This window comes from Pantherophis guttatus, chromosome 6 (genome assembly GCF_059756535.1).
Source record: "Pantherophis guttatus breed Tessera chromosome 6, ASM5975653v1, whole genome shotgun sequence".
NCBI classification, from domain to species: domain Eukaryota; kingdom Metazoa; phylum Chordata; class Lepidosauria; order Squamata; family Colubridae; genus Pantherophis; species Pantherophis guttatus.
In genome coordinates this window covers 42,916,360-42,942,561 of record NC_142068.1, presented here as the reverse complement: position 1 = coordinate 42,942,561, position 26,202 = coordinate 42,916,360, and the positions used below count along the sequence as shown (strand labels likewise).

Here is a 26,202-nt window from a genome sequence, read left to right as displayed (position 1 = left end):
ACCCAGTTTTGAGCTGAACTGTCTGTCAAACTGTTGGGAAATTCTCCGATTGTCCTCTTGAAACCAAGATTGTTGTAAAACCAGGATTGTCATAGAAAACCTTTGCTGCATTTGATCAAAGTAAATTTGCCAACATTTTTTTGCAAGAATCTGTGATGCATCCCAGATGTATCACATATTCTTGGTATATAAAATAGTGAGACCATTGAAGAAAAGTAACACAAAGCACAGAATCACTTGTATGTTCTGTTTTTATTGATCATTAGTGTAATAAGTTTATGATTTCATTTTCTGGATGATCCAATCAAGATATGAACTGATCTTAGTGTAGATTCCAAAATTATTAGGATCCCCACAGCCTTCTCCCCAACTCACTAGTCCAAGTAGGAACCAGGTGTTCTTGAATTTTACAACCATAGGACCACCACTGTCTCCATGGCAAGAATCCCGTATATCTCCTGGTATCCCTGCACAGAACATGTTATCTGTTAGAGAATTCCACATAGAATGGACACATTCATTCCGTGATGCTACAGGGATTTCAATAAAATTGAGAACAGAGGAGAAATTCTTCTTATGATTCGCACTCTGGCTTCCCCAGCCTGTTACTATTGTTTTAATCCCTTCGGTCATCAACTGTTGATTTGCCAGGTTTCGGGTAGGCAGGCAAATGGGTATAATATACTTATTGACAACAACTGGGTGGGATAGATGTAGTATTGCAATGTCATTATCATAGGTGACTGAAGAGTAATTTTCATGAGAGAATATCTTGTCAGCAATGATAGTTATCTCACTTTCATCTATACGCCGTCGGTGGTATTTACCTGTAAGAGTGACATAAAAATTTGGAAATGCTACTTCCTTGAAACTAAGTCAAGTCTATCTTCTACAAACAGTTAAAAATACATTTAATAAAGGCTGTACTTTCTCCCTGAATGTTAGAATAAGAAAATTCCAAATTATAGTAGGAATAAATAGAGATTCAATGATAATATAGATTTGCATGCAATAGGAAAATTGCTTACTATATTGTTCTTGTTAACCCAAGAATCAGATCCAAAGGAAAAAGGAAAGGAAGGAGAAAATATGCATTTAATGGAATTGGATGGAGAACATTAAAACAGAAGTGGGCAGACAGAATTCCATTCATTCTGTATAGCTCATTGGTTGGAGAGGATAGGAGATGCAAGAAAACATTTTAGACACTTTTCACTTTTTCAAACCAAAACATTAGCTACAGGCTTCTAGTCAAGATATAAAGTATGTAAATACCAAATATTTTTTAAAAATTAAGAAAACCCTGCGTAGAACAGATAATAGATTTCTCTAATCTAACCCAGCATTTTCTTCCTCTTGTGACCAAACAATGCCCTGGGTATTCCCCAGTCTCCTATTGTGTTCCTTAACAGCTAGCAGTGAGTGACAGACTGACTCCATAATAGCTGATTATAATATATCAGCAACTTTGTTAAACTCCCCTCTTTCAAGCTATCAAAATTAATATGGACATTTGTGGTAGGAATTTCATAGTTTAAATAGAGGGTGTGTCAACAAGTCCTCTTTTATCAGTCTTTTATCTTTCACCACTTCATTAAATAATCTCTGTGAGAAAAGAAGAAAAATATCCCAGACTTGGTGCCTCAAGCATTAAACCTCTACCTTAAAACAGGATGATGACTAATAGAACAAATTTTGTGTTCTGGGAAATCTTGACTTCCTACCTTCTTACCTCTGAATATGCCTACTAGTAAGACACTTTTGTTTTTCTTAAATTTGAATGAGTCTGCAATCATAGCTCTGATGTCAACTGTAAATCCTTGTGCCTGTTCATGGCCTTGGATTGTTATTGTCGATTACCTTGCCCCACAGGCAAGATTCTAAAAGTTACATTTTAATATCTTGTTACTAAGAGTTATTTCTGGAAAGATCAGTTCAGACACAGAGTCTTTTTAGGCGAACACTATTTTAGTTTGGCTCTCAATATAACTCATGCTAACTTGTGTCTAATGATGGCTGTATCTATCCAGAGTTAAGAATTGAGCAATCTCTGCAAAAACATGCATTATATACCAATGTTTCTCAATCTCAACAAATTTAAGATGGAATTGACATCCACACATTTTAAGTTGCTGAGGTTGAGAAGCACCACATTATACAGGGTAAAAGACTTATTGATACATGTCATATTAAAAAAGAATACAGGCATTAGGATTTTCCTTACCTAAGGTCAGTTTGATTCTTGGTTCTCGAAACACACAATGTGCAGCTGTCAATACCCAAGCAGGATGAATGAGAACGCCACCACACTTAAATTCTCCTGCACTATTGCCCAGCATAACCTGCAAGGGAAAGGAGGAAAAGGCTGTTAAATCTGTTTCCTTGCCGTACTCTATTCTGCTCTGCTGGTGAGCATCAATTCTGAATTTACCAAATTGTTAGGTCAAATGCAATAGCCCATGGTTGTTTTGCTAGTCAGGATATTCTGAATGGAAAATATTGGGACAAGTACTGTAGGAACTGCATAAATTTACATTTACATTTCTTCTGATGTACTTATCTTTCCAGTTGGTGTTGAAGTTGCCACTTGTATGCTCAGCAAATCGTTGGGATATATTACGGTAACTCCAAATGGAATTATTAATTTGGTGGCAGCTCAGGCTAAAATCTTGTCATTGGCCCTGAAAATTCTTTACTGTCTTGAAAGTGTTCTAAAATGGAGTTGCAGTTGAGCATTCAAAGTGCTGCCAGTCCTAATTTTAAATGACAATTGCTTCTGCATTGCCCACTTTATGTCCTTTTATTAAAATGCAGTGACTGTATCTCCCAATCCCAGGACGGGAGTCCTGAGAGTTCCATTCTTAGACATTTGTGTGCTTAGTGAAGCTGGTACGTTCTTCAACAACACAATTTGGAAAATCAGGTCTCCTTAACTGGCTATAGTAACTAGAATCCATTATAAAATGCATCAGCTCCAAATCATCTTTTTTGTAGACGTCAGCCTTCAGCAATCCCTCTGACTACAGGTAGTCCTCAATTTACGATCACAACTGAGCCCAAAATTTCTGTTGCTAAGTGAAATATTTGTTAAGTGAGTTTGGACCCATGTTATGACTTTTCTTGCCACAGTTGTTAAATGAATCACTGCAATTGGTAAATTAGTAATACAATTGTTAAGCGAATCCAGCTTCCTCATTGACTTTGCTTGCCAGAAGGTTGCAAAAGGGGATGACATGACCCCCAGACACAGTCATAAATATGAGTGAGTTGCCTAGTGTCCAAACTTTGATCACGTGACCAAGGGGATGCTGCAATGGTCGAAAGTGTGAAAAAAGCTCATACGTCACTTTTTTCAGTGACATTGTAACATAGAATAGAATAGAATAGAATAGAATAGAATAGAATAGAATAGAATAGAATAGAATAGAATAGAATAGAATAGAATAGAATAGAATAGAATTCTTTATTGGCCAAGTGTGATTGGACACACAAGGAATTTGTCTTGGTGCATATGCTCTCAGTGTACATAAAAGAAAAGATACGTTCATCAAGAATCATAAGGTACAATACTAAATGATAGTCATAGGGTACAAATGATTTTTTAAAAAATTTGATTTATATGCCGCCCTTCTCCGGAGACTCAGGGCGGCTTACAATGCGTTAAGCATATTAGGAAACAATATAAATATAATATAATCGTATACTGTATGTATATATATATATACACAATATATATATTTATAAATTGTAAGGATCTGTCACTAAATGAACTGTTGTATGTTGAGGACTGCTTGTATGGTTGCTGAAAGGTTACAGCATAGCTTCCTATCATTTTGAAGTGGAAAACTCTATTGTAAATCTTAACATGGAAATATCACAATAAAATAATCCCAAAACTCAACCCTACTCATTCAATGAGATATATAGGTCATCCTGTTCTTCTTTGTAGCCCTTAAGTCATCTTTCCATTTTTAAGTATGTACCCTAGATGCCTAAAAGTTATCCAGTCTGGTATATTCAAAGCCTATTGTTTTGGCATGACAGCACATGTCAAAAAATGTAATAAACAGTATCTGATTTTGTAAACAGTGAAATAAAAAGGAGTTATAAACCAACACATGGGTAAAGCAGATACCCATTTCACAGAAAGATCAAAGCTACTACAAAATGAAGATTTCATCACTACATACTTGCCAAGGGCTGTCTCCTCTTTTTCCAGGATTACCCCCAATTATTTTTGCAACCTTTAATTTGGATTCCACCACTCTCCCACAGGAATACTCCACTGCAAAAAAAGGAAGAAAAAGGACGTTTGAAATACTACTATATGATTCCTTAACAATTATCCCAATATTCAACCAAAATTTTACAGCTGGTTTGTATTTTGCCTGTTTCTAAAGATTCTATAATACCTATAAGGTGCCCTCCCAATTTTCTCAAATAGTGGGAAATGTTCTCCCAATTATTTTGGCCTTTATAAGGAAAGTTAAGTATTTTTATACTTATATGATTGTGAGATTGTGTTTCATTTATTTGTGCTGTAAATGTTCAGCAATACCTTAATATTTTCATAAATAGATTTATCCAAGTCTAAGAACTTTTTATAGCACTTTTGTGGAATACATGTAAAAACACATATACGCAACCTTTTTCTATTTCTTGTAGTACCAATGACATTCAGTGACCAATACATATATTAAATTCAAAGAGAACATTTTAAGAGAATAATAAATGGACATCATGAAATGGCAGAATTTTTATTTTACTATTACTATAAAGTGCAGATCAGGCTAAATCTCTGAATCTGATCTCTTGGATAATTTACTTGTTATTAAGCTCTTAGCAATGCAAAATAAGATGTTCACAAGTCTTCTGTAATAAGTTTTATTGAAAAGTGTTAGGTAGAGAAGTCTGGAAAACTGGATGCTTTTTACTTCAGAACTCTCTCTTTTCATTTTTAATGTAGGATTTGAAAATGTTTTCCTGTCCCAAGAATGAAGTGGCATGTTACAGAATTCTGCCACCTTATTTTGTATAATTCATTGAGTAATGCTTGTCCCTCAGTAAAATGAACACAATATTTCTCTAGTGTACTGAATAATATTCTCAGGATTATTATGTTCTAAGCAATAAAAGAATGGTAAATTCTACAAAATCTAACACACTTTAAATAATGTTTAGATAAATGTATGTTTGCCTGATCATCTCTTTACCTGAAGGTGCACAAGAAGTATGATTATCCATCAGGTGGTAGTCCAAAGCACAGCTGCAGTAACGGTGTTGGTCATTATTCTTTTCTCTCTCATGGCAGAAATGTTCACAGCCACCATTGGCAAAGGAGCAGTTAGTGTAGATGACCTCTGGGCAGCAAAAATACAGTGGAATGAGATGTTCTTATGAAGGCAAATCAATTAATTATTACAGATCAGTTAATATCATGTATCCTTTTCCTAGAAAGCTATGCCGTGGCGCAGAAGTAGAATGCCGTATTGCAGGCAAATTCTGCCCACATATCAGGAGTTTGATCCTGACCGATTTAAGATTGACTCAGCCTTCTATATTTCCAAGGTCGGTAAAATGGGGACCAGATTTTTAGGGGCAATATGCTGACTCTGTAAACCCCTTAGAGATGGCTGTAAAGCACAGTGAAGCAATATATAAGTCTAAGTGCTATGGTTATGTGCCAAAATAAAATTGGCAAAATCAAATGTCTATTAAATCACAGTCTTGTGACCTAGACACTGCAACCTGTAGTAAATGTGACAATTGTAAGTATGAGTACAAGTCCTTTTCCTAAATCATCATAACTTTAAACCATTGTTAAATGAACGGTTGTAAGAGCTACTTGTATTACCATTCCATTATTAACAATTATAAATTAATCTTGCTGAATGAAAATTGGTAGCAAATGCCATCATATGGGCACATTATATAGTTGTAAGTAATCAATCAGAGTTGCTAGAGATAAGATAAGAGATCCATGGTATAATATCAGTGATAATAAATCTGAGTATCAAAAATAGCATTACCATTTTGGCACAATCGTCCCTCCCAGCCTTTGTTACATATGCAGTCAAATCGCCCAATGCCATCCTGACAGAGTCCATTGAAACATGGGCTGGAAACACACATATCTCCATCTAAAAAAAAAAGCATCAGAAAACCCAGATCATTCAGAACTTCACAGTACTTAACATTTGCTGTGTTTCTATTAATGTTTACTCCAAGAGCTCAACGTGCCTTAAATGGAAATGTTCTTTCATTTTACCTCCACAACGATAACCCTATAAGTAACTTGGCAGAGAGGTAGTGACTGGCCACAAGTCATCCGGTGACTTTTTGTGACTGAGGATGGACTTGAACCTGGATTTCTCTCCTTCTAATCCAACTCCTTATGTATGTACAGAATGCAGTTCCTCTTTCTGTCAGCCACACAAATTATTCTCTTTGTTATGATTTGCTTCTTTTGAATAGATGGGGCTCAGAAGATATTAGGAAAAAGAGAAGCAGGAATTTGTTTGGAATTTAATCCTTTTTTCAAGGTTACAGTAAAGTACAGATATTTGTTAGGCAGAGAGGGATATATGCATTTCTATATTCTTCATCTCATGTATACAGAAATAAATTGGTGTCAGGCTTGTGGATGAGAAATGAATGAAGGTCACACTCCTTTAACAAAATCTACTTCAGGCTATTCCAATATTTCTATATGCTAGGTCAGGAGGAATAAAATAGTTGTTGCTCTTGTTAAACCAATAGGTACTTCTTTTGTTATAATTATAATTCCTGAGGATGCTACCAGTAGACCTACCTTTAGCTCACCCTCCAATTTTTCCAGTGCAAACCATAGAAAGGTATCTACTTAAATTAACACATCATCCCTTTCCAAGTGGAATGACTATTCAAGAAGAAACCTGGAGGGGAAAACGGTTTGGTTTTCTCTTGCTGCGAAGCTGAATGTTAGAGAGGTGTAAAAATACTTAGCTCCTCATCTTAAGTAAGATAAATTCAGCTGATGTATGTAAATTACTAAATTGTAATGGATGAAAAATAATCCTTTTTGCATTTTTCATCATATTACCTTTATTTGTATTGTTACTGCAAGATTTTTCTTTGCAGATTCTTTTGTTGATTAGTGTTATTGCTTGGCACTCAGGCAATTAAAAACAGGCTTACTATATGTCGGTAGCAAAATATCTAGACAATCACTATATGTTAGCAAAGAGAGAAATCTTTAATTCTATTGAAATCTTCAATTTCTATTGAATAGTTATCTTGATTTCTGCAACTCAGATATTATAGACCTAACTATAGAACCATTTGGACTAACTGACTGTCACATTAACAACACTGACAGATTCTTTTTTCTTGGTGAAAAAAATTTCATCTGCATTAGTTCAGTTAATTTAGACTAGCAATTTAGTTAGTGCTAGATTTATTGTGGTCACAAGGCTATAACAATAAATATCCAATTAACTGAAATCTCTGCAAGTTTCATTCCAATTTAGCCAAATAGTGAGTTTGATTTATTTATTTAAGAAAGTTATGAGATGTATATGGCCATTTAACTCAACCAATGTGAGTTGTGAATATTGTGGATGGCTCACAATAATAATAATAATAATAAACATCACACCAAGAATGCCAGGTTTTAAAGCCTTTCTAAAGGTCAGGAAGATTGGGGCCAAACGTATGTCAGGGAAAAGGTCATTCCAGAGAGCAGACTGGATTGCATCAGAGATGGGACTCAAAGTATGTCTATTCTATTAGAATGAATGGGATAGGCAGATAATATTGGGGAGAGCTAGTCCCATAAATAACCTGGTTCTGAAAGGCTTTTTAGATGATAACCAGCACTTTGAACTGGAAGCCTATTGAGACAAAGCATGCAGAGTTGTGATGTTATAGGAGAATGCCAAGGTACACTCATAACCACTTTTGTTGTGCATTCTGGACCGGGGGTGAAATTTACTTACCTTCGCTACCAGTTCGCAAATGTGAGCGTGCACGCACACTCCCTATGCTCGCGTGCACCTCCTCCACGCATGCGCAGAGCCTTCTGTGCATGCACAGAGGGTCAAAAACAGGACATGATGATGTCCAGGGGATGGGTGGGCGGAGCCTCCTGCTGCCGGCGCTACCAGTTTGCCTGAGTCGGATAGAATTGGCTGAATTTCACCATTGTTCTGGACCTATTGTAATTTCTGGATTGTCTTTAAGGACAACCCCATGTAGAATGAATTGCAGTAATCCAACCAGGAAGTGACTTTATCTATTAAATTTATAAACAGTTTATCTTGTGTTCAGGTAACTTTAGGTGCCTTACAACAAAGTAAAAGGCACAGCATAAGCATCAAAATATTAAATATTAAGATAATAAATATTAACATTGAAATTAACAAAGATGACAAGGAAGGGGGCAAGATAAACAGGATGGAAAAAGAGTCTTCTCTCAGTCCATTAACCTCCTCAGTAGGACACTTCAACATCAGGGTTCCAGGTCAATTGGCGGAGCCAGGTTTTAAAGGCCCCATTTGAAGACCAGGAGGGTGGGTGCAGAACTCACCTCAAGGGGCTCAATATTCCAGAGAATGGGAGCACAGCATAAAAGGCTCTTCTCCTGGACCCCACCAGCCAGAATTCCTTGATTGACAGGGTTGGCAGTATGTCCTTCTGCCAGCCTAGGTGAGGTAGGCTGGCAGAAGGGCATCCCATTGAGGTGAAATGGTTTGTCAGGTACCTTGGACCCATGCCCTAAAGGGCTTTAAAAGTAATAAACCAACATCTTGAATTGAATCTGGAAGCAAACTGACAACTAGAGCAGCTTGTACAACAGAGGTATTACATGGACCACTGTAAGGGTCCCAAGAACTGTCCAGGCAGCTGCATTCTGTGCCAGTCATACCTTCAAAATATTTTTCAAAGATAGCCTTATGTAGAAAGTGTTTCAGTGTGTGAGATGACCAGGGTCTGAGTGACTGTTTGCTCATATGAGTGACTCATAATCCAGAAAAGGGTGCAACTTGTGCACAACACGAAGTTGCCAAAGGCCTAGGACATGAATGATAAAGGCTTCCCAATCAGGAACAACTATGATTGGCACTGAGGGCTGTGTGGGAAATCTCTGCCACTTGCAAGGATGAAAAAAAATCACTTGTCATGATATCAGGGGGCCCCAAAACCCACTGCTACTCAGCTTTGATGGAACTGAGTTGAAGCCAGTTCTTCCCCTGGAAAGGGAAAGAATCATTTCTCTCAGTAGCATAAAACAGAGGAAGTGATATTAACTAAGGAAGCACAACTAATGAGAACAGAGTAAATACATAATGAAGAGAAGACATAAAAAATAGTCATTAGCAATGTTCAATATATCTTTACTCACCGATATATTTTGACCAGAAACTTAGCTGAAATGAAATAAAATTCAAGTTAAAACTAAAAATCTTTTCTATAAGTAGCCATGTTGTGTAGCATCAACTTTTTGCAGATTGTTCCTCAACCTGATAATAATAGAATGAACAATTATTTACAGTAATTGATCCATCATATCCACTATCATCTGTCCAGCACAATCAAAATATAACAAATGTTTCCAATATTTGGTGAAGCAATGATGTTATTATTTTGACATAAACTCCACTGCCAAAACAATGGGCATTACAAATTGGATGTGATGGTACACCCATGTAAATCATCCAATTGGGATCAAGTTCTACCAATAATCAACCAAGGCCAAGAGAAGCCAAACAAATAAGAAGTCAAATTATCTGTTTTGATGACAAATGTTAGGAGTTATAATTTGTACAGTCCAAACCCACCAAAAAGTAGTCCCACCAGCTGCTTGGGATAAAGAATATCTTGGATCAGATTATTAAATTAGGATGTTTCTTTCTGCTCCTTAGCTTATTCTGCTCTTTCAACTGATAATGAAGCTTCACTCTATTTCCCAATCTTTCAAAGTAACTTACAGTTTTTTCCATGGTTTCAAATATTTCACTAGCTTCTTCAAAATCACACTGTTCTTCCACACATTCTCTTTCCACGGAACCTGCCTTTAATTCTTCCAAGAAAGAATTTGCCCGCTTTTGAATCTTCAAGACACGATTGGCTTCTTGGCTGCTGTAAAACACTTAGGAATGGAGAATATGGAGTATTTATGGTATTTTTATCTTACTAGTTTCAGAAACATATTTGTGTTATGTTATTTTACCAGATATGAGAAATAATTTTTAAAATGATAAAAAAAACATATGCTTTGGAGTACAGTAATGAAGCCAATGGCGATCATAATTATTGCTTTTAGTGCTATTCTGTAAAATCCAAACTATATTAATGAAATGTAAATTATACATTATGCTGCAATACATATTTTTTTTCAAAATGAGATAGATTGTGTAATTCTGCATGGACTTGTTTTCACATCAAGATGATGGTAAAATATGCCCCATATCTCCAGTGTGTAACTAGGAATTATTGGGAAAAGGATTGTATTCAGCAGTGAAATCCACTTATCTTCGCTACTGGTTCGGGAACGGGAGCACATGGGAGCACACACACGCCTCTTCTGCACATGCGCAGATGGTAAAAAAAGGGATATAATGACACTTCCCACTGCCACCGGTTCGGCAAGCCGGATAGAACCGGGGGGTGGGGGGGGATTTCACCGCTGATTGTATTATACACAATCCAAGTGACATTGGGCTCTTTCAATTATGCTTAGAGACTGTACAGTGGCTGGCAGAATATAATGTTTAACCTGATGTTCAAAGGGATGACATACCTGAGGCTTCATATCCATTAAGCAATATGAAGGCAGCTGAAAACACCAGAAGAGAAATGATTCTACCCATTGCACAACCGAATCCACAACTATGAGAACAATCACCAAAAAAATAAATAAATGGTGATTCATTTTAGAGAAATGCATACTTTTATATATTTTCAAGATTATATATTTAAGGAAGCACAAACTGATACTTGATCCTTACAATAGGGCCTCCAAACTCTCCTGCATAGTTCAATATTGTTCTTAAGTTTTACACCCTTGGATGTCTTCCAATCTACCATTTCTGTCTCTTTATCTAATTAACTAGTTGGCAACTTTCTGTTTATTTGACAGTAATTTAGTTTAACGTGTTTTAAAAATTCCTTTTCAAAATCTAGTCACTGCGTGTTTAAGTGAACGCAAACCCAATCTAAAACCAAAACAAAGCATACACAAGATAACAGAACTAAATTAAGTGTATTGTCAGTTCTCTTTTAAGCTTTCCCTGATGATATTCTACATTTTTTTTTATCCCTCTTTGCATTTGATGAAGATAAAAATATTGTTTAGGATTTTAACTGAAATATATGAACAACAGAAAAGACTTACTGACCTCCCTGGCTGAATCACAGTAGTCTATTCTTCCACCATTGAATGCAGAGGACACTAGTTAATCCATAACCTCAAATATTTACTCAGGAGATACACTGACAGCCTTTCTTTCAGTTAAACAAAAATGGCTCCGATGGGATTCTACATGTAGAAAAGAAAACCAGGAATGGTTTGCTTTTTAACATGTGTTTTTTTTTCTGATTTTCTTCTCTATTTATTGCTAGGTAAGCAATGGCTAATTAAAATGTTTTTTTCTATATATTAAATTCTACTTCAGCTCTTCTATAAATTCAGCTCTACTTCAGGTTTATTGCTTTAACGAAAATGTTTAGCCTTATTATTGGATATTTGAGAAGTGAATCAAAGTCCTTCATGAAATTTTCCACATGTGATAGTATGAGATATAACTGTCTTTCATTTGTTGCCCTCACTTGTGTCATTGCTTTTTTAAATTCTGCCCCCCTTCAATGGATTTGCTAAGAAAAGAAACAGGACAGCATACAAGGTCTTTTGACTAACGCCTTCTAATTTTATACTTGGGATGGGACCCTTTAAAAGTGTTAAGATTGCCTACCAACAATTTCAAGTTAAGGTGACCGCAAGAGAGCACCAGAGAGCTATAGTTGTTTGCTCCTTACACTGATTACCTGAGTTTATAGTGACATTCTGCCAGGAAGCAATCATCTTAATCTAACACATTTTTTTTCAAAACTACTACTCCTAGAATTCCACCACCTTTCTCTGTAAGAGGTTAATTGAATAATGTTATCTCTTACTTCCACTTACTTTTTACTTTAATTAGCATTACTACTTTTCTTATTTTTGTGACTTTTGCGGTTTCTTGATTCAGGCTAATTTCTTGTCCTTTACAGCTTAGTCCAGCCTCCCTGCTGGGCTAGAATGAAACATGTTCCATGTCTTCAATGGAACATGTGCTACTTAATGTGATTAAAAAGATACATTTATCATCCATGTCATGTCAAAGTAATAGATTCTATGTCATGTCAAAGTCATTTAATTCTATGGGCAACTCATCGACCAATTTTGGAAGGTTGCAAAAGCATCCCACAGTCCAAACCAGAGCACATTAAATTCAAACCCATGCTATGTAATGAAGGCTGACTCCTTTCTATCATTGTCAACAACAGTTGCAAGTACTCTTTGGTCACATCCAGTATGAAAATATACCAAGCTACTCTATTTCAGCAAGTTATCAATGCAAGACAGTGAAGCTAGTCAAGCTCTTTCTTACTCTATCCACCTTCCAAGGCTTGAGTATATTATGAGATGGCCACATCATGCCTGCAGCTCTTCAGGTTTTTTTGTGGCTTTATGTTGCCATGGGGTTATTGAGTAATGAGTAGTATCAAAAAAAAAAAAAAAGGATAAAAAGGATGTAGAAAAGGCTGTTTAAAATTAACAAATGCTAAGGCTGCAGGTATATTAGTCATCGAATAAATGATAAAATGGTTTATCTGAGTACAATTCTTTAATATGGAGACTGGAAATTGAAGTCTACACGTTAAAGTTGTTGAGGTTGAGAAACACTGATCCAGAAAGCAAGAGTTTGTGAAAGGCTACTTAACAAACTATTTTCTTATTTCCCATAACAATTCACTGCTTTCAAGTACTTTGCCACATCTGTCTGACCCATATTTCTCCATTATCAAAATTCAAATTTATTGTTAAAGGCTTTCTTAAGTGGTTCCATGGTATTCTGTCGGTTCCTTGAATTAACTTACAATGAGAAATTCAGAAAGCTCTAGCCTTATCTTGAATGACAGCGCACCTAGCCAATCAGATTTGGTGCTTAGTGTTGTGATATTATCTATTACCATGATGCAATTATTTTAAATAAAAATTCTATTCTGGGTTCATGTAAAGGTAGAAACAATGCATCTGTAGTTCTGAAAAGCAAATGGCAGCCAGCAGGATGGGAAAATTATGAGACTTGGGAAAGAATTATAGTAATTACAAATTAAAGCTGCAGATGTCTTTGTCATCTGTAATAATATGGTGGCAATGTGTTTATTGGACCCGTGTCCCTCCTGGTTGGTGCTGGCCTCCCGGGAGGTTACACGAGGCTGGCTCCAGGGGATTATAAGTGCTTCTCTGAGTGAGGGTGCCTTTCCTGCCGCCTTGAAAGAGGCGGTAGTGAGGCCCCTCCTCAAGAAGCCTTCCCTGGACCCGGCTGAATTAGCCAACTATCGTCCAGTCTCCAACCTTCGTTTTGTGGCGAAGGTTGTTGAGAGCGTGGTGGCACGACAACTTCCCCGGCACCTGGATGAAGCTATCTATCTAGACCCGTACCAGTCGGGCTTCAGGCAGGGGTACAGCACTGAAACGGCATTGGTCGCGTTGGTGGATGATCTCTGGAGGGCTCGGGACAGGGGTTGCTCCTCTGTCCTAGTCCTATTAGACCTCTCGGCGGCTTTTGATACCATCGACCATGGTATCATGCTGCAGCGGTTGAGGGGGTTGGGAATAGGGGGCACCGTTTTGCGGTGGTTCTCCTCCTTCCTCTCCGACCGCTCGCAGTTTGTGTTGGCAGGGGGACAGAGGTCGACCTCGAGGCATCTCGCATGGGGAGTGCCGCAAGGGTCGGTCCTCTCGCCTCTCCTGTTCAACATTTATGTGAAGCCGCTGGGTGAGATCATCCGTGGTTTTGGGGTGAAGTGTCATCTGTACGCTGATGATACTCAGCTGTACATCTCCACCCCACACCACCCCAACGATGCCCTTGATGTGATGTCCCGCTGCCTGGAGGCCGTGCGGGCCTGGATGGGGAGGAACAGGCTCAGACTCAACCCCTCCAAGACCGAGTGGCTGTGGCTTCCGGCGCCCCGATATAGTCAGCAGGTGCCATCGCTGACTATTGGGGGTGAATCTTTGCCCCCCACAGAGAGGGCTCGCAATCTGGGTGTCCTCCTGGACGCACGGCTGTCTTTAGAAGAGCACATGACGGCCGTGGCCAGGGGGGCCTTTTATCAGGTTCGCCTGATTCGCCAGTTGCAGCCCTTTCTGGATCGGGACGCCTTGCGCACGGTCACTCACGCCCTTGTCACCTCCCGGTTGGACTATTGTAATGCTCTCTACATGGGGCTCCCCTTGAAGAGCACTCGGAGGCTCCAACTGGTCCAGAATGCGGCCGCGCGGGTGGTTATGGGTGCAACCCGTTGCGCCCACGTGACACCCCTCCTGCGCGAGCTGCACTGGCTCCCAGTGGTCTTCCGGGTGCGATTCAAGGTGTTGGTTACCACCTTTAAAGCGCTCCATGGCATAGGACCCGGGTACCTTCGAGACCGTCTTCTGCCACCAATAGCCTCCCACCGACCAGTCCGCTCCCACAGAGAGGGTCTCCTCCGGGTGCCATCAGCCAAGTTATGTCGGCTGGCGACATCCAGGGGGAGGGCCTTCTCTGTGGGAGCTCCAGCCCTGTGGAATGAACTGCCCCCAGAAATACGAAAGATTTCCGACCTCCGGGTGTTTCGCTGCGCTCTGAAGACCCTGTTGTTCCGCCAGGCAGGGTTACTAACATAACGTTTTAAATTGGGGTATTTTAAATTTCTGGGATTTTAATTGGAGCCTAATTATTTAATGATTTTAAATTTTAAATTGTTGTCGTGTTTTTTGTGTTTTTAAATAGGCTGTACACCGCCCTGAGTCCTTCGGGAGAAGGGCGGTATAGAAATAAAATTATTATTATTATTATTATTATTATTAATGGATGTACCATTGGAAGACCTCAAGGGCCAGGTTAGATACAAACCATCATGTAGAAAATCCATTAATGGCTTGACTTGGTGGCTTATGCGCCACCAAGTCAGCAAGTCAAAACCTTTAGTAACAAAATATTTCTGTGAATACAACTCTTTTTGTAAATGCTGAGGCAAAAAGGCATTTGATAGTGATTCTGCTTGTTCTACACATCCTTAAAATTATTTGTGAATTATTTATTATTTTATGACAGGAGACCAGGGAGAGTATGTTAGCCTACCTTTATTCAGCATAAGCTAGAAGTAAATGAAGGTGCAGACAACAGATTTTGCATAAAACTACTCTAGCAATCGGTTAGGACAGGAATCCACTACATGTAAACAATGCTATAAATTCCCTGAATATATGTATATAACCTACTATAGGAATTCCTATCTGCCAGTATGATATAGCCTTCCAATGAAATTGAAACACTGAGTAAAGCCTGCAACTTCAGAAATTTTTCATTGCTTATGAGATGAACACAACCATTTCCCCCACTTTGTCTTAAACAAGAAATAAGGAGAATATTCTGGAATAAGTTAAACAACTCCTAATAATCACAATAAGCTCAGTATTTTGGCCTATTTCGTCTTTCCAACTATATTATGAAACCAAGAATGTAATTGTGCTAGTTAAAATGATGCAGTGATGGGTGCCTTGTAACATTCAGACAACCAAGTTTGATTATGTGACTGCTTTTTCATCATGAGCTAGGAAATGGCATCGTTTGCGAGAATAGCATGTTTATTAACTTATTTCCTACGATAGACCATATGGCTTGGTTTTGGCTGAAATTGCATGAATCCAACATATTAAGCCAGTTTGTTAAATTATGGCTTAGCATGCTAATAGCACCCATAAACTTTGCATTATTTTTAGATTTTATACCATACTACCAAAATGAATAAATTGCATTATGTATGATTCAGTTCATAACAGAACTAAAACAACACTTATAAAAAATCCTCAGTACCCAAAGTAGGTGAATGTGAATCTCCATGCAGTTAAGTATTTGTAGAGGTACACTCGCAAGTCTTGATGTTATCAATGATGTACCTTATTTGTTTTTAACCACAAGAGAAGAGAAAAACATATTTTATTTATTAGACACTTGGAGTTTGAGACTTAGAAAATTAACCTGTGATATTCTCATATACTGTATTATAAGAATTAAAGTTAGAAATGTAGGTCCAGCTTCTTTTCCCCCTCCCCCTTCTCAGGTTTTAGAGTGGAGACCATTCAGTAAGACACTTTTGTGTCTCTAAACAAATTATGGTTGCTAGGATGGCTGGAGGCTGTAATCCAAAATCCAAGATGTGATATTAAAGTGCCCAGTTCAGGATTTTTTGAAATATTTTTTTCCTTCTTCTAATTTAAGATGTCTAAAAGAGAAGAGTAAAAGACAATATTCTGCATAGGGAAAAAGTATTGAGAATTGCCCAGGAAAATATATGAAAAGCTACAACTGCAATTGTCAGATGTAGAAAATCATGTCAGTCATCTGAATTAAAACACCCATTTTAACAGTGAAATTCACCATAATCCAGCTATGAACAACAATGAGCAAGAAGATTGGCTATATAAATTTTTTCTCCTAATAAACCACCCGTTGAATGTGGTTAGAGTTATGGATCTTTATTGTTCTTCTTAAAACCAAGCTTACACTTTTCTGTTTGTTTGTTTTTTACTTTGTTTGATGTTGTATTTTTAAAATACTTTGTGTTCTTCATCTCAATAATAAAGCAAATTATGAAATTACATTTACCAACTTTAAGCTAATCTACTTTGTGTGGTATTTTAAGGATAAATATTCCTTGAATTTCTTAGATGAAAAATTTATACACATCTAATGAAATGCTTCCAAGTTTTTTGTTTACAGAGAATCATAATGCATATCATAAAGTACAAAGTATTAAGGACTACAACTATGGTTTCAGGCAGTTTCTCTCCCTCTCTCTCTCTCCAGGTTTCACCTCTGCCCATAAATTGGTGGGCATTACAGATGCCATTCAGTATAGTTACACTACCAAGATCCTTCTATAATTTTAAGGTCAGTTTTACTTAATACATTTGCATTTCTCTCATTACTGACAAGGCATATTAAATACTGTTTCTCTAATTACTATAGCAACAAATCAATTATTTACAGCAAGATCAGAAAGAGATTGTCTTTATATACAAGAACATTATATTTACAACAATCAACTGCAAAATATGTACAAACAAGAGATGCTTTCACGGTAATGACAGTATAAATTAAATAATAAATAGCATGTTATATTCTTAAGGCACAATACCTTCTTCCCCAGACTGTACAGGACTTAAATGTTTCCCTATGCTTTTATCTGATCACTGCAATAGTTATATTTCCCCTGTAGAACAGTTATCACTGTTAACAATACACACATCAAATGACTTATAAAAACAACTTTCTTTTTTTTACATCACAAATATCTGTTAAGATACGAGTTTTGTGTAAACAGTCTTTAATTTACCATTCATACTATATTCACTTTTAAATAATACTCAAATAATTTCAAAATAATACAGGTGTTAGAGGTTTTCAAGGGACAACCAGCAATGTGTGCCTTTTTAGTTCCTATTGGAGAAGTAAAACCAGTGGGATTTTACTTCATGAGAAACCATTGCCAAAAATGTGAATAATTTCACTCAACCTAAACATAATAAACAATTTGGCGGAAATCCTATGCACATACCGAGAATTTATTTTTTAAATAACCAAGCATGGAAGTGTACTGCACTTCCATGTAGTTGACAAATAACTGCAATGAATTTAAAAGCGGTCTTTCAGGAGCAAAAAGTATAACCAGATTAAAGCAAACACAAATAGATTTTATCCAGTTAACTGTCCCTGCCAATGGAATCCCTTTGATAAATATAAATAGGGATAGGGACAATTCTTTCATCTGCAGTCTGTGCTATCTCCTTAAAACCTCACTGTTAAACAATATGGTTTCCTGGAACAACTTTTGGTGAGTCCAGGAGTTTGGTTGCAAACTATATTCTGCAGAAAGGGTCATTTATTTAGATTTTTATTTAAAAACTAAAAAAACCCTGGGTGACCCAGAAAAAATGGTCTTATTCATGCAGAGCAGAAACCTGCATATCATTATCAAGACTGTTTATATCAAGAATTTTTATATCAAAAGCCATTTCAAAAAGAACAGACTATATAGAACTGATTGGGTATTGCAGATTAATGATAATGATTTGTTATACCTGTCCTACTCTTTTTTCTGTACTGGTTTTATAGTTTTTTGATATGATTAGATGACTAATCAATAAAATTTGTTGATTGTGGTAAGTCCAGGAGATTTTATTTACAACTGAAATGTTAATGGTTTTTTCAAATTTCACAGTATGTTATTAAAATACAATCGGTTACTTCCGACATTGGCACTTTCTAGGGTAAATACTTTTTCTTATATTCCACCTAGTTATCTGAAATTTAATGGACCAATTCAAATGTTATGGCTCATGTTTTAATGAAGTGCCAAGAAATATTAATTTGAGCAATCCAACAGTGTATTTTTGCCCTCAAAACAGAACACCTTATACTTTTTTATAAAATAAAAAAAAATACAATAAAACAGAAACTTTAAATTGCCAAATTGAACGCTCTGGTGTATCATGGCACTTTTTAATACTTCCTTCCTTCCTTAGGAAAAAACCCAGCTTCAAATAAACAGTACTAGATACTCCAAATACCATGTAAGGCAGATAAATAACATAGTATCAATCTGATGCAGCTATACTGTTCATGAAATTTGGGATTCAGGACTTCCATTATGTAGAAACGGATTTAACTATAGAAGTCAACAAAAAAGAGGTCAAGATAGAAAATTATCCTTACTTATTAATATCTTGGGATGCGATGGTGTTAATGTAAGTTTAAAAGCTAATTTTTTATGAGAACTCAAATTATAACAGAACTCTGCAAATGCAGATATTGAAAGAGTGCTGACTCTCAACTTCAGCATAAATTTAAAAAGAAAAAAAAATGCCAGGTTATGTCAAAAGAGAAGGGTAGGCTGTTCAGGATAAAAACAATTTAGTCAAGCAGTCCTGATTTCACATGATTTTTAAAAGAAACACATAGTAAGTACTATAATTCTTCTATGGTTAAAGTTTAGAAATTCATCCCTTTTTACTGCATTTTTTCCTAAAATTGTATTTATTTTACTCCCTGAGGTGTTCAATGGGAAATGGAAGAAATTGCCAAATGTTTATCATCAACAATAAAGTGCTGTTTTCTACTTGACTGTGACATGTTTTCATTAGAATCATAGCAAGATTTTTTTTAAAAAAACTGGAGAATTAACTTTCTGATGTATATGCATTGAACAACAGTACTGTTAAGGATCAGCATATTCTGCTATCTTGGAGCATTTCAAACCTTCCCAGGTTTCTCCAGGAACTGATGTTTCAAACAACAATATTAGCATCCATGAATACTAGACAGCAGAACCAGAAAAGAACAAGGCAGATTTAGACAAGTAGTTATATGCATTTCTGGCACCAAAAAAAGACGGTCAGGAAAATGCATTATAAAAGAGTCTCTTCCTAATTTAAGTCCTATGGCAGTTATTACAAAGGCTATGTATTAACTGTATAATTGATGAATTAATTTTTTAAAAGTTTCCTAAATAGTAGATTTACAAATGCCCTTTTTTTCATTCTCAACGTCTAATTTTAGAATTGTGCATGCTTGAAAAACAGGTGTTTTCATTACTCTTAATGCCTGTCACAATTCTTAAATCATAAAGTCTTTAGCATTGACCTTGGTGACTTAATTCTCCCTCAAAAGTTGTGGATCCACAGGCTGGTTTACCAATTGTGACTGACAGGAATCAATGAGGATGCTTAGCATCAAGAGTATCCAAGTTTGAATAAAGGACACTGAGACTGAGGAAGCCAAGTCTAGCAAAGTGTGACTTGTAGAGTAGATTGCACTCTATGCCACATCAGAACAGTAGCACCATAAACAGCTGGATGTGAGCTCTGAACACTGATACTATTTGGCTGTTCCACAGGGACAACCTCCTGAGCATATGTGCCCTGTCATCTTTCAATTGTGCAGAGATCAGGAGGAATGGTAGAAGCAGGCTCCAAAAACAGTGTTTAAGCCTCGGTGACAGGAATATTCTTGCTCAGCTCCTTGATCCCATGTAATATTCTCTTCATGTGACCCACTTTGGTCACTCCTAGATCCTGAAAAAAAATGACAAGGATAAACTTAGGTCATGAAAAAGTAGTCAACTGTAGAATTGGTTGAATCCTCCCAAAAATGAGAAAAAAGCAGAAGCATCTCAGAAACCAGTGTTTGAGAAAACAAGATATATTACAGAATATAGTTTAAGTAGACATTCAGAGGCACAAATTTATCAGCCAGGTAAAAACTGCACAGAAACAAAACTAGGAATACAGAAAGCTTAATTCAAACAGCAATCAAGCAACACACACAAAAATTATTTCATAAAATGAGTCAAGAAAACATGTAATTTCAATGCAAATAAAAGCCACACCTTTTATAATTACCCATATCCTCCCCAGATACTTCTATGTTCATAGGAATCATTATCTTCCCAATGCTAAATAAATCTTAGCATATTATGTTTACTTAAGTGTCGAACCCTACACAGATAGTCAAAGTCAGAGTAGAACTACACAGACTCAGTAAAGTATTTTAAAGCTAATCCAGGGATACATAATCTTGTAAATTGAAAAATAAATTTCCAATTCATTTGTAATAAGTTGCTTCTTCCTAGATTTCTTGCCACCTGAGTTGAATTGCTATTCCTAAGATTACCTGCCAATGGATTTATTTTCTATCTCTTGATGGTTTATGTCTATTCCCCTTCTGTTATTTTCACTTTCTCCCAACCATTCTCATACAGTCCTTGCATCTAGTTTTGATTTCCTGCTAGATCTGTAGCTTTGCTGCCACTGTTTGATGGTAATAAGAAGCATAAATCTACAAGAGAATTTTATGATAGTATTCATTGTCAACAAAGCTGTGAATTCATCCAGAACTGGTGTGACAGTCATATTGACAGTTGTACTTGCATGAATCCTATTATTAGTGGAGTTGAATTCTGCATAGAACCAAAATTCATTTGTCTTGCACTAGCCTAAAACTATATTCTGGCTAGAATAGCATACATTTCCTCATAGCAATAATTAAAATATAGTTACTACTTAATAACAATATATACTTTATCAAGGAATTATACAGGAATAATATATTTCAAGCAATGACAGTTGATTTTAGGAGATGCAGTAATGCTGAATTTCAGGTATACTCTATACCCTAAGGTTTGGTGTGGGTATTTTACCAAGAACTTCTTCTTTTCTAATCTAAAAACAAATAAATTACTCTGTCTAAATCCACTTATGCAGACCAGCTCCAAGCACAGTCAGCAGAGCCTGCCATGTAAATACAAATGGCTATTTTGATGAGTTCTTTATGAAAGTACCTTGAGATCTCTCCGTTCCAGATGCAGGAGCTCAGAGCCCCGGACGTCATGCCGGATGAATATATCTTTATATTCACAAAGACTGAGATGTTCAAGCCAGGCTGCAACCTCCTCCGTTCCCCAGAGGTGAACTGTCAGAGATGGAAAAGCAGGGACGTTGAATACCCCAAAGCCCAGAGGAAAGGTAGTGAAAAAGATGATCAGCAGCAAACACCAAAGAAGCACGAAAGTGAAAGGCAAAACAATATTAACATATCTTAGAAAGAATAGTTCACTGATTCCAAAATAAGGAAAAGCTAAAAAGTTATAGACACTGTCTTAAATGGAGGCTAGATAATTTCTGAGGTCAAGGAAGTAATTTGCCAATAGTTTGCACTTCCAAATCAGGGCCACATGCTTTTACTCAAAAGCAAATACTAAGAAGTTTAAATGTTTGCAATACTAAGAAGTGTCTACCTATATTAATAAAATTTATTCAGGAAAAAAAATGATGCAAAATGTAGGGGATTTGTTTATCCAAGTTTACTTTTGTCATCAAAATAGACCAACATTGACATAAGGCAAAATTCCACCTTTTAAAATGTGTGTCCTAAATTTTTAGCTCAAACATATTTGGTTAATCCTGACAGAATGAACTTCCTTTGCTGTATGAAAATTCTACAAGCCTATGTTCCAGAACTTGTTATCCATATACTGTCTGGAGATGACTTTTTCCATATAGTACATTTTGGTAATCAGTTTTTAAAGAGTTTAATCTCTGAGACTCATCCTTATATAGCCTCTGACAAAGAAAACCCATGTTCAAATAGATGTGTTATAATAACATGAGTCTGAAATTGGATTAAAGAAGAAATTATTAGATTCCTACATTTCATTTAGATTTGTTATTAACCAAGAAACAAAAGCCTGTGAAATCTTGGTAAAAGGCTTAGTTATAACACATCTTGGATTTAGACCCTTCTATCACAGTTTAATAAAGGTTTAAATCTAATCAGTAAATTTTCTTTAATATACAGTAATGGCTCATGAATAGAGGAAACTTAAGAATTAATGGTCTTTCTAGTTCCTTATATCAAGGAAACAGACATTGTGAACAAAGTCTTACTGCATGCATCTGTACCAAGAAATCCCTTGCATCTGCCAAGACAATCAATGTATCTATATGGACGCTATTTTTGTGGTTTAGGGAAAAAAAATGTCTGGACAAAAACAGCCAGCTATTCAGCCTTTCTACTAGCCTCTAAATAAGAGAGAGGATAAGAGAATCTAAAAAGCTAAAGGGAAAAGAGAGAATACTAAAATGTCAGAAACCAGTGGGAAGATAAATGATATCATTAGCTCCATAGAATGCTGAGAGATATAAGCCAACGAATCAACTAATATAATTGGGAAAAAATTACCCTGATTCCATTTCAACTTTGATTTGAAAAGGTGTTTTTTTTTTTTTTATGCCATACTAACAATGAAAATTAAAGCTCAGGATGCACCAATGAAGATGCAGAATCCCGGGGCAATAAGATATAAGACTTTGATTAAAGGCTGGTAGAGAATCAATGAGAGAAAATCAATAACCAAATCTGGAAACATTAGCAGGGGAGATTTGGAGTTATGCAGGCTTGGGCTCAACAGTCACTTCAGTTTTTAAAATTTCCAAATTTCCAATAAGCTTCTCTGACCATCCAAAAATGTCCAGTATTTCAAAGTCCTAAGTTCTATTTGCAGTGTGTTCTTAGTTTCTGTACTTTATTCAATCTAGAAGTATGATACAACTATAAATACAGTAATCTGCTCCAGGAAAGTAAAATGTGTGTTTAATATAAAGGAAAAGAAGACATACAGCAGAAAAGTATGGAATATTTAGGGAATCAGAAGAGAGGCATTATTTCTTGTGGAAATGAAACCTAAATACATGGACACATTTGGATATATAGGGATGTGAAGAAAGGCAAAGAGGAAATACAGATGGTACCCGGCAATCCCAAGATACTGCTTGTTTCCTTATTCTTGTTGTTTTTATCCTTTTTAAATTTTACCAGACGAAATTTGCCACTTCGGCTGCGTTTAGAATAATCCAGCATTTGGTTCTATAGAAAAAAAAAACCACAATATTTTTGTAGACTTTCAATTTATATAGGACGTCCCCCATCCCCCGTGTTCATTCATTTTATCAAGACTCTGGAATCTGTTGTTACTCAATCAACCACTTCCATTGTGCTGTTCCCCCACTGGGGCTCTAAAACACTCCAAGAACACCATCTTTCAACAGGCATGGCCCTAGATACTCCCTCTAACAAATTACCTCTTCATCACTGGGCTCCATGAGCTGCCACAGCCATGGAATATCTGCTAGTTTCCTTATGTGAAAGTCCATATCTGTCAATGCAGCTTGGAGCTGTTCTTTCTGGGGAGGATCCAACTGCTACATCAGAAATGAAAATGTGAAGACACAGTTAAGAGCTAATATCTGAACAGAGACTTGTCTAACCTGTAACAGAACTAGCATAAAGTACATTAATATCATGGTTTTTTTCTGTTTTATTGCTTAAATATTCTACTCCAATGTTCAGACAACATGGCATAGAAATAATATGGCAAAAACAACAACAACAAAGGTCTTTGCCCATAATAAAGTTTTTTTTTTTGGTTACAAAAGAAAAATATACCAAATCCAGCTTACTCCAACCATTCAATGCAACACTTCATACCTTCCTACACTTATAAATCATCCTTGCTTTCTCCCCAGCAATACCATGCTGCATACATTGCCTTTTGGTCTTTAAACTTTTAATCTATGGACAAATAACTATACTCTGCACAAATCCTACTTCAGGCAATTGCACCTTGATGTGAAAAACAAATCTTAATAGTGTTATTGTCCAAGAATACAGAAATCCTTTTGCTCTTTGCTTTGCATCAGTTTTGCATCTATTAATTAGCTAATTTCATTAAATTCAAAAGGCCAGCATTATGAGCTTTGTAACAAGTTAGACCTTACATTATTTAATTATTTAACTTTGATTTTAAAGAGGATTCTGCTAATGCAGAATTTATAATGAATCTTGTGCAAATTAATATTAAATGATCCTTCTCTACATCTGAGTTTCCTTTTCTGAATTCACTTAACATGTTTGAATATGTATTGAGAAAAAAATAGTAACATTTTGTTTAGAAATTAAAACATCTAAAAGCTAAGGTGTGAAAAAGTGTAAAGAATAGCTCAATCACCTTTTTAAAGCCTCTGGCCAATTATAAACAGATTGTTTATACTATGTTTACAAAGTGGTACGTGATCTTATGCTAGAAATACTGTCTGTAGTCCCTGTAATATTGTTTTCTTCCAGTCTGTTGGCAGGATTTGTGCTCGACTTTCAATTGTGAACAATTCCTGGAATTATGTCGCAAGTGCAAATATTTCAATGAAAGAGGCCAAAATGGACTTTATAATGGCAAGTGATCTTTTGTGGAATTTATAAATGGAAACAAGAAGAAGAGCAAGGGAGCGGATTCAAGGACAGATCAGACAGGTACTCATTCACACACCTTTTAACCATTAACTTTATGAAGAATGAAAAGCCAACATCAGAATAATGAACCTAGTATTTACAGAGAGGAGAGTGATAAGTGTTGTCCAGTGTTAAAGGCAAGTCATGTACTTCAATAATGAAGCAAATTATTCTTAGCAAGGACAAATAAGATAAATAACACAACCAAACATAAATATTTCATGCTATTTCTTTCTTACCAGGGCCATTTTTCCACCCAGAAGTAGTTCTGTTTCATTGTGCAAGGCTTTCACATTATTTACCATTTCTACTACAAGGTTGCAATTCAGGCCCTGTAGAAAGATTGTATGTATAAGAACTGGAAGCTACAAACCCAATAGGGCAATATAACGCAGTCAAAATGCACTGGAAATTACAAAGTAGTACCTCTGTAGACTTGGATTTTGCATATACTTTGTCCATAGATTTGGAGCTAGCATTGACAGCATGGGCAAGTTCTTGTTCCATATCCTGGAATGCCTGGGCTATTTCTCGAATGCTGTAGGAAAAAGTAAGAGAATAGGTGAAATGCAAAGAACAAACTTTCTAGGATGTCTAATTCTGGTGTTACCTTCTCTACTGGTGACAGGAAAGGGCCTTACCTGTGAATCAGAGCTCCAGCTGCTCTGCAAAATTGATTAATATGAGTTGATTCTTCCTCAGATATAATCTCAGGATGCAGTGTGAAAGAGGGAGGTCTGGGCAGCTCACACTTCTGTTTGTCTTCCCAAGACTTTAGGGTATTCTCAAATGCCTAGGGGGAAAGGAAAGGAAAAGAGGCCATTTGCTTTTGGTGTACGTATGTGTACAGTATATATATGGTTTTTTCCTTATGAAATGTATATAATAAAAATTACATCCAAAAATTTGGGCATGTTTGGAGTTTGAGATGGAGTTAAGTTTTATTTTGCTGAAAAAATAACAGAATGATAGGGGATCTGAATGAGTAACAAATTATTGTTATATGAGCTTTTGTGGCAGAAAAAAGCCCACTTCATCAAATGCATAAATCATAGTTCCTAATTTA

The 26,202-nt window shown here is 36.4% G+C and overlaps 2 protein-coding genes across 3 annotated transcripts in view; both read right to left on the bottom strand.

The window, feature by feature from the left end:
• Positions 1-233: 233 nt before the first annotated feature.
• Positions 234-11,461, bottom strand: PROC (protein C, inactivator of coagulation factors Va and VIIIa). Its single transcript, XM_034439743.2, has 9 exons — positions 11,379-11,461; positions 10,781-10,869; positions 9,969-10,129; positions 9,383-9,407; positions 6,030-6,140; positions 5,214-5,360; positions 4,191-4,285; positions 2,225-2,342; positions 234-827 (listed from the first exon to the last, which is right to left on the bottom strand). The coding sequence occupies exons 2-9, from the start codon at positions 10,848-10,850 to the stop codon at positions 277-279; spliced, it is 1,278 nt and encodes a 425-aa protein (XP_034295634.1). The 5' UTR covers positions 10,851-10,869; positions 11,379-11,461; the 3' UTR covers positions 234-276.
• A 5,294-nt stretch (positions 11,462-16,755) lies between these two features.
• Positions 16,756-26,202, bottom strand: part of DGKD (diacylglycerol kinase delta) — a 61,671-nt gene continuing 52,224 nt past the window's right edge. For both annotated transcript variants that reach the window (XM_034439742.3, XM_034439741.3), the window contains 7 exons: positions 25,778-25,929; positions 25,563-25,674; positions 25,376-25,468; positions 23,933-24,052; positions 23,603-23,717; positions 21,634-21,764; positions 16,756-20,368 (listed from right to left, as the gene is read on the bottom strand). In XM_034439742.3, coding sequence (XP_034295633.2) covers positions 20,279-20,368; positions 21,634-21,764; positions 23,603-23,717; positions 23,933-24,052; positions 25,376-25,468; positions 25,563-25,674; positions 25,778-25,929 — 813 coding nt within the window. In that variant the 3' untranslated portion in view covers positions 16,756-20,278. The remainder of the gene's footprint in view (positions 20,369-21,633; positions 21,765-23,602; positions 23,718-23,932; positions 24,053-25,375; positions 25,469-25,562; positions 25,675-25,777; positions 25,930-26,202) is intronic.